The 8356-nt window shown below is 38.3% G+C and overlaps 1 protein-coding gene across 1 annotated transcript in view; it reads right to left on the bottom strand.

The window, feature by feature from the left end:
* Window positions 1–915, bottom strand: part of PRSS12 (protease, serine, 12 (neurotrypsin, motopsin)) — a 44642-nt gene extending 43727 nt beyond the window's left edge. The window contains exon 1 of the mRNA XM_010575605.1: window positions 906–915. Within this exon, the coding sequence (XP_010573907.1) occupies window positions 906–915 (10 nt within the window). The remainder of the gene's footprint in view (window positions 1–905) is intronic.
* Window positions 916–8356: the final 7441 nt, after the last annotated feature.

The following is an 8356-nucleotide window of genomic DNA, read 5'->3' on the forward strand; positions in this document are numbered from 1 at the left end:
CCTCATCGCGGTCCGGTCCCGCCGCAGGCTCCCCCCCGCCCCGCTTCTCTCTCGCCCTTGGGGCTCCCCTAGCAGCCACCACCGGCTCTGCCCGTGGCTATGGCTCCCCCGACCCCTCCGACAGCCTCAGAAAAAGCAGAAGGAGCCCGGGCACAGGCCGGCCCGGGGTGGGGGCGCGCAGATTCGGGGAGAGAGGGACAAAACGGACCCGCAGGGCGGCTGGGGAGGCAGAGGGATGGAGAGAGAGAGAGAGCGAGCCCCAGGCGTGTCTGCGGGAAACAAAGGGCCTGAGAACAAATGCCGTGAAGAGAAATGTCTTCGAGGGTTTAGCTTTATCCCAGCCCCATGTGCTCTGAATAGTAATCTGCCTATTCCCAGCCACTGCGGAGTTCTGCGTGACCTGATCATCTCTGATTTCCTTCTTCTACCAGGATGGCTCCCAGTTAGTTTTGCCTCTTTGTCTCATATTGTTCAGTTGCTAGTATGGGTTAGTTACTATTTTTTTAATTTTCTGCTGGTTTTAATCTATGCTGTTCACACTTTGCAAAGTCCAGCTCTGCCTGATACAGCGCGCGCCCTTTATTTGGCAATTTGTCTGTAGTATGAGTCTGTAGATTCACGTCTCCACAGGATCTTTTTTTCCTCTCTCATTTTTCGGCTGAGAAGTGTTAATCTGGTTTCTGGGTGAGCGTATCAGTTTTTCCACAACCTTGCATTGTGACTAGAGCCTACAAGAGAATCTGCTTTCCATGCAGGATCCCTCCAGTGAACAGCGGCCTTCCTTTAGCAGCCTCCAAACCGTTCAAAAGGTGCAAAATGCAACTGCACCGATTTAAGCTTTTGTTCATAAGAAGAAAAGAGCTCCAATGCTAAGGAAGAGCAGGTCCTACAGTGTTTGGTATTACCTGTATTCATTTTAGATCTACTCATCTGTGATTATTATTGCAACATTACAATTAGTATTTTAATCACAAAGTTAAAGAATACTCTGTTGGGGTTTCTACAGCAACATGATAACTATGCTATCACGTGTGTCTGATGGCACTTCTCCGTGGATGCAAGCGCACAGACTGTTCGTTCTTTCTGAGGTTTCTTCTGGGGGTATGTATATGCATTAGTTTAGAAGCTGTCAGGACTGGCAAGAGTTTAATTTGTTTTCAAAATATTTGAATATATACAAGATGTTAGCCTGAAAGCAACTCATTACGGCCATATTATGGCCATTTTTAAATTGTCTGAAAATTTGTTGCTGTCATGACAAGTCGGTTGCTTTTATCCTTTGGAAGGGCTGGTTAAAAGCATGCTCAGCCTAGCTGGTTAAGGCTTCCTTCGTTGCCTAGTAAACACTTTTTGGCATCACAGTAACAGCAATATTTCATTTTTCCTGACCTAAGCTCTTTCCCCACCCCGCCCCCTCTAGCCTGGAAGAGGAAGAGTTCTGCTGATCAGCACAGGAGGAAGGGAACAGATGAATGATGAATCTTGCAAAACACTTCAGGCAAAGCTTTGAGCCTGGTACTTATTAATGTATTCTGATTTCATTTGTCTCCCATAGGTGTGTGGGCCAGCAGGAATCTTACATGCACAGAACTTGCTTTACCTATGTAGGGTAGAGGTGTTTGTGCTTGAGGTTGCAAAATGGTACTAAGCAGGAGGTGGGGGGAAAAGAGGGGGGCTACACAGGGAAAAAGGTTTGGAAGTAACTAGAATTATAAAAGAAGCATCAAGAAGAAAAAAGCAATTGTCAAAATTATTCTCACCCAAGACAGGGTTCAGGTTTAATCGAATGATCCACATGTAGAGATGCAGTCTTGAACATTTTAATTTTTATCATGATTGTAACTTTTGATGTAATGGTATAAGGAGACTAAGCCTTAATTTGTTTTAATAACTGTAAGTTTGCTTTCACTATGATGTGAGGTCTGTTAATGCTACAGGAAATAATGCTTTTGTTAAAATTTACAAATCGGGGACTTGGTCTGGCTTCCATTCAAGACATTGATAACAGTTTCATTAAGTTTCATTGATACCAGTTACACTTCTAAGAAATACTGGAACTGATGCATTTGTTTTCCTGGCATGTCTGCTTTGCACTTGGGTTGCAGCTTCTGTCTTGGCTAGAACATTTATAAGTGTCTCCCCCATATGGTTTCTCTTGTGTTTGAACTGTGTGAGCTCATGTTGCAGTTTTTCCTTTGGCTGTGGCACTTACAGGTGCCGTGTATAAAGTCACTCTCATCTGCTTGACTACTTTTATTATGCTTGTAGAAAGCTCATTATCTATGTGACTTCTACCTCTGTCATATTTCTCACAATCGGTCAAAAGTTACTGGCAAGAGCAAAGACAAAGCAACAGTTACATAGACAGTATGTTTTTGAGAACCTTGATTCTTTTGGACATCACGCTTAAAATAACAGTAAGAATTACAGGTCTGCCTAAAATGAAACTGCACTATGCTTTAAGGGTGGACTTTACCTTCGCATGTTTATAAACAAGAAACAAAGACCTACTACTCTGATATAGCTGATACAGCTTTAAAAAGGTGCCAGATATGAGATGTTCTCAAGTGCATTTGGTTGCCTTCAAAAGTTTTGTCTCTGCTGTACAAAACTGTTGAAAACTCATTCACAAATTGAATTAGAAATGAAAAGGAAAGAAAAAATTATGTTTCCTCAGTTAGGAAAATAAGCAAGTAGGTCTTTGGAAATCTCGAAAGGTCTCAATGGATCTGGGCATTATGTACAACTTTTTGATTCTGAAATTACAGTATCCAACTTTTCAGAAAAAACAGTGTCACAAAATGTTGAGAAAATAGTAAATCTTTGGAAAGTGTGCTAGTTATACTCCTGCAGCAGCACTGCGGGATTTAAAGTTAGTAAAGAAAGGCTTGTTTTGGTCTTTCTAGATTGGTAGAGAAAATAATCCATTAAGATTACATTAGAGTGGGTGAACTGGCTCCAGCTGATGTACATAGCAATTCTCCCTTTTGCAAAACATTTTCAATATTTAATCTTAGTATTTAGTTTGTACCTCTTATGCACAGAAGTAGTACCTGTTGACAGCAGTCCCATGCAAATCTGTGCTGTGTACCTGGCAACTTCCATGAGAACAGTTGTAGGAAATCCCCTGCTAGAATAGGTCTTAATTTCTGTGCAATTTCACAGTGTTGGCTGCCTTTTTCTCTCCTGGTATTTGACAGCCCCAATACCAAACTGTTTATAAAACAAAGAATAATAAATAATCCATAGGTATGCACTGATCTGACCACTCCAACCCACTCCCTGCTGCTGTATTTCTGTGCATAGATTCCTCAGGTTACCTGAGAAATGGAAATATTAGAAATACTCGCATAATACAGCAGCAGCATGGGTTATTCATATATGCAAGGCTTAAAAGGAAACTTACACAAGAGCTTCTTTTATCCTAATAGCTTTCTAAAAGCACTTGATAGTTCTTCCCTGTCGCTGACTCTGGTTTTGCATGAGTTGTGTGAGGGTACAGGTTATCAGAGGAATAATTTTAAATAAATGGTTCTTGTGAATAGGTGAAGGTGTCTGATGTGTGGGTTATACATGCAAAAAATAGTAGTCCTGCATTTCAAAAACATTTAATACCAAGCATTTAAAATTCAGCTGGAGAATCAGTCTAATTCTGCTCCCATTTAAATCAATAGCAAAATTCACTGATTAGCCTCTTCCTGTGTTCAGTAAAGCTGCTTACCTTTATTTTCAAGTTGCTCATACAGTATGCTCTCAGCGTAGATTCTAGAAAAGCTGAGCACTTCCAGCTGTTGGTGGAATTCAGCTAAAATACTATTGACAAGTGAAGGCCTGAGTCAGTCCCATCTTATTGCCACTGATAGCCCTAAACCAGGGTATTCTCTCCTGCATTCCCTCCTCACCAAACAGCAATGTAGATGTGACAGATCAGAGCAAGGGTTGACTTCAGGCAATGCGATATGAGAAATTCCCCCAGGAAATAAGAGCAAGTACAAAGCAGAGAGAATGTAACCAAACAGCCAGGCACAATGTATTGTAATGAGATTATTTTCAGACTGTCCATCTAACAATTTCTTACAATTATTTCTTCACAAGTATGCTGGGGCTGATAGATCAGCCACTGGAATCAATGGAAAAACTTATGCACGTGACCTAGTGGGCACCAAACAGGGGCTGAAATCAGGACTAGAAAGAGAGGAAGCAAGGCTCCACACAAAGGAGATTTCCATGTGCAAAATGGGCCACAGAATGGGTGCCGTAATGAGTCAATATTTTTAGGATATAAGTCAGCGCTCTTATAAAATAATTTTATTCGTTAATCTCATACTTTTTTAACAAACACGGGCAGCAGAAATTTGAAATCCTGCCAAGTCTGACTCAAAATTAATTTGGGTTTGTGCTTATATGGAAGAGAATAGGCCTTTTGTCTGTAATTATATATAAGCTCCATAGGGTGACCCTGCATTACACAGGATGTAACTGAACAGCCTGTAATTGATGAGGTTTCCATTACCGCATAACACAGTGCGCACAGTAATGAGATCATAGAAAAACCTTTTTTAAAGTGTTAAGTACTTTATTGTACAACAAGCTGAGTTCATATTATAAGGCCATAAGAAAACCGATTTCCTGGAACAATTCAATACAGAGGTGCATATGTGCCTAATGGGGTTATACAGACATGACAAAATAATTGCATTTAAAACTGGAAGGTGAACTGAATCACACAAAACTGGTGAACGCTTTTTGTTTAATGTAGTGAGTGGAAAAAATGCTATTTCAACTGAGGTAGTTTTGATATTTCCAAAGTAACTATCCATCGTTTAAAAACGACCACAGTTTTCCACAGAAAAAAAAAAGGATTTTTGAATAGCAATGAAATGTGGAGATATTTGTTTGAAAAATATTTTTTTAAAAACAAAAAAAGCCCTGCATTCAGTAAAGGCTCTAATTCTGCAAATACGTACCCTCATTCGTAGTATGTACACATCTGCACACTGTGATGTCTCCGTGTGTAAAGCAGGTTACATGGGTACCCAATGTAAAACTTCGGAGGACTGGAGACATGATTTGTTCACGCTGTTGCTACTGTTTCCGCAACACCAGGGAACATACAGCTAATACAGCATACAGTCTTGTTCATGCAGTTGCAATGTGATGGTGTTTGAGGCCGCATTTTACATTGTTTCTATGAGCAACCTCCATGCACTCCTTCATGTTCCTCTCCCAGAAGGACCATTGAGCAGATCCCAAGTGTGCAATGCCATGTGGCTGAGTGGGGAGTGAGACTCAAGTGTGAGAGCAGGAGTGCCTCAGCGTGACTGTGTCAGTACAGCAGAGGTGCTGCTTTATTTCCTGATGCTTAGAATAGGAAGTAAATGCGGCATCACATATGTTGCAGTCTGTTAGCTAGGTGAAAGGTGAGTTTGTGTAGCCATTCTATAAATAAGCATACTTAAAGAGGCAAGAATATGTCAAAGAGGATATTTGGAAGAAGTGGAATGGAAGATGGTGTTTGTTAATGAACAATCTTAACAAATGTTGCAAAGAAATGGAACTTCAGTTCCGAACCTGACTACCTTGGGTATATGTGGGTTTTGGTACTTGATTCATTGAGTTCATCCTTTAAGGGAAGCTCTGTACGTGATTCATTCTGTGCTCATGCTGGAAAAACAACCCACTCCATAAAAAAAAAAAAAAAAAATCAATGGGCATGCTACACCTTTGAAAAAATATTTAACATTTGTGGAAATGTTTAACATTTTGGTTTAGATCTAAGAGAGAAAAGGTGAAAAAAATAATTTTTAATGTTTTCTTCATCATAAAAACATACATTTTGGACTCTTTTTCATGTAGAAAATGGCCTTTTCAAGTCAGTCAACATTAGGTAAGCCTTCCGCAGAGCAGGATGAAGCCTTATTTATTCAAAACATCCACCGTCAGTGAGGACAACTGGTTCATAGAGCGGAGATATATGACCTTCTACAATTTCCTCTGACATTCATGGTGTAGAAGGTTCCCTGGGGTAAACAATGCTTTATAAATGCAGTTGTTTAGATAAGTTCTTCTCTCACAAATAATCTAGGAATTTCTCTTCCAATTATTTATGTCTGGAATGGTAGCAGGTGCTTCTCTTTGTTCAGAGTTAATCTTCTGAAAACATTTCTTAATAATAATCTATTTCAGAATTTTGCATTTCATTGTTGTGAAGTGTAAGTGCAATGAAAATCACAAACCACAGAAAGGTAAATCAAGCAGGGTTGATTTGTGTTTTCATCTTCCATCTAACCCAAGTGTCACCTTCCCATTAGCAGCAATGGAACGAGGCATTTCTAATATTTCCTGCAGGAATTTCTCAGTGTCCTGCACAAAATCCAACAGCAGTGTACATACAATGTGTAAATAAGACTTTTTTCTCCAGAGTTTCAGAGGGATGCGGGAATTATTTTAGTGCTGAGCTACATACATGCAATGACCCTTCAAGTATTTGATTCATCTTCATTAACATAAGACTCTGTTACCGGGAATGAGAAAGGGTAAAGTGAGTTACAGCTGTATTTTTACAGTTATGCATAATACAAGCACATATTACACAGTTATTAAAATATAACTATAGCTTATTAGAACATGTAAAATAAGCATAAAAAGAGGAAAGAAAAGATAAATACTTGTTGGAGCAGGAATAGTTTTGTCCATGAAGCCGTCTTTACATATTATAGACTTTGAATTTCTAGATGGTTTTGATCTTGAAAAGCAGCAAGCACTTCAGATTAGCACAAACCTTAGCATAAGGGCATTTGGTCTACAAATTGAAATGCAAAGCAAGACATGTTCCTTTTTCCATCTTTCCCCTCCTGTATATGTATACAGCTATAATCTGGCCCATATGTTTTATTTATTTAACCAAATATTTTGGAGGGAACCCATTTTAAACAAAAAAACCTGTTTTATACATCTGTGATTTCTCTATGTGCTTCTGCAGTGCACTTTTAAAACATAACTCAACAGATATGACCTTTAAAACTTCAAAATGTCCTATTAACATAAAAAATACTGCTATATGAAAAAAAAACCTAGCCATATTAACATGTTTCAGTACACATTTTCTCAAAGAGGCGCAGAAGAATCAAATATAATTCCCCTGTCACTTACTGTTATTTACGTTTGGTCTTTGTCCATCTCCAAGTGCTAGACTAATCGACAATGTAAAGAATTTCACATATTTCCAGAAGTCTGTTTTACATCTCTTATTTTTAATCGGTTCACACAGATAGACTTTTTAAAAGATTTCACCATTGCATACAACTTGAGAAGGTTGTTGTATACGAACTTGGAAACAATGTCTCATAAAGTTAAAACAAAAATCAAGCAGGATTTTGCCACTTCTTATTTTCAATCACAATTCTCTATCAAGATTAGAGACCTGAACTATTGTGGAGATATTCATATGTTCCTTCTGCTAGGTGTTGCATACTCTTGACTCCCCACTGAAATGGGTGTTTGGTCAACATTACCCAAATTTAGTCCTACCTATTTTTATCCTTTTTTTAAAAAAAAATATGTGTAATAACTTGAGTTTGCTGGATAATACAAATAAAATTGCAAATGCCTTTTTTTTTTTTTTTTTTTTTTTTGAGAAAGAAATCATGGAAGCTGCATTCTTTTATCATTAGTAATAGTTTTGGATGAGAATTTCATTATTGTTTCAAAGGAACACATATTCTTATACTTAATGAAGGGAAAGCTAAAAAAACATTCATACTTATTTGACTTAAGGAGGCTGGGATTTATAATTACCCGAAGAAACTGAATGCTGTGCTACCAAGAAGAGATTCAAGAAATGTTAATTCTTACCTCGTAAGGGTACTGAAAGATCTCTTGGAAGTTATCAGCACATGTTCATAGCTCATGATCTTTTTATGTTTTAGGGCTGTATTGGAAGCACTAGGACTAAATTTAAAATATTTTTTGTTTTACTTGCTATTTCAATTAGTTGAAAAGTTTAGCTGTTAAGGAGGGGCATATATTGCTGAGTGTTTATAAACCATGTCCTGTTGGCTGTATTGATTAATAATTTCATCAGAGTCAGTGAGTCTTCCCATGTTAGTGAATAGATTTTGTGCGTTACGAATACAAGCGTTAGTTTGCCCATATTGTTACCATTTTAAAAAATATAAATCTCAGTAGTTCCTAGCTTGCTTTCACAAGTACTTACAGAGCTGGAGCAACCATTTTACACCGATTAAAATAAAGTGATGCACAAAGATGTACTTGCTATTTGTGCCTCCTTCCAACATTTTAGTTGAAATTTTAAAATGCAGCTACATACGCTTTAAAATAAATAAGGTGAGGACAC

Source organism: Haliaeetus leucocephalus, unplaced genomic scaffold, assembly GCF_000737465.1.
Source record: "Haliaeetus leucocephalus isolate CR32 unplaced genomic scaffold, Haliaeetus_leucocephalus-4.0 Scaffold484, whole genome shotgun sequence".
In the NCBI taxonomy this organism is placed as follows: domain Eukaryota; kingdom Metazoa; phylum Chordata; class Aves; order Accipitriformes; family Accipitridae; genus Haliaeetus; species Haliaeetus leucocephalus.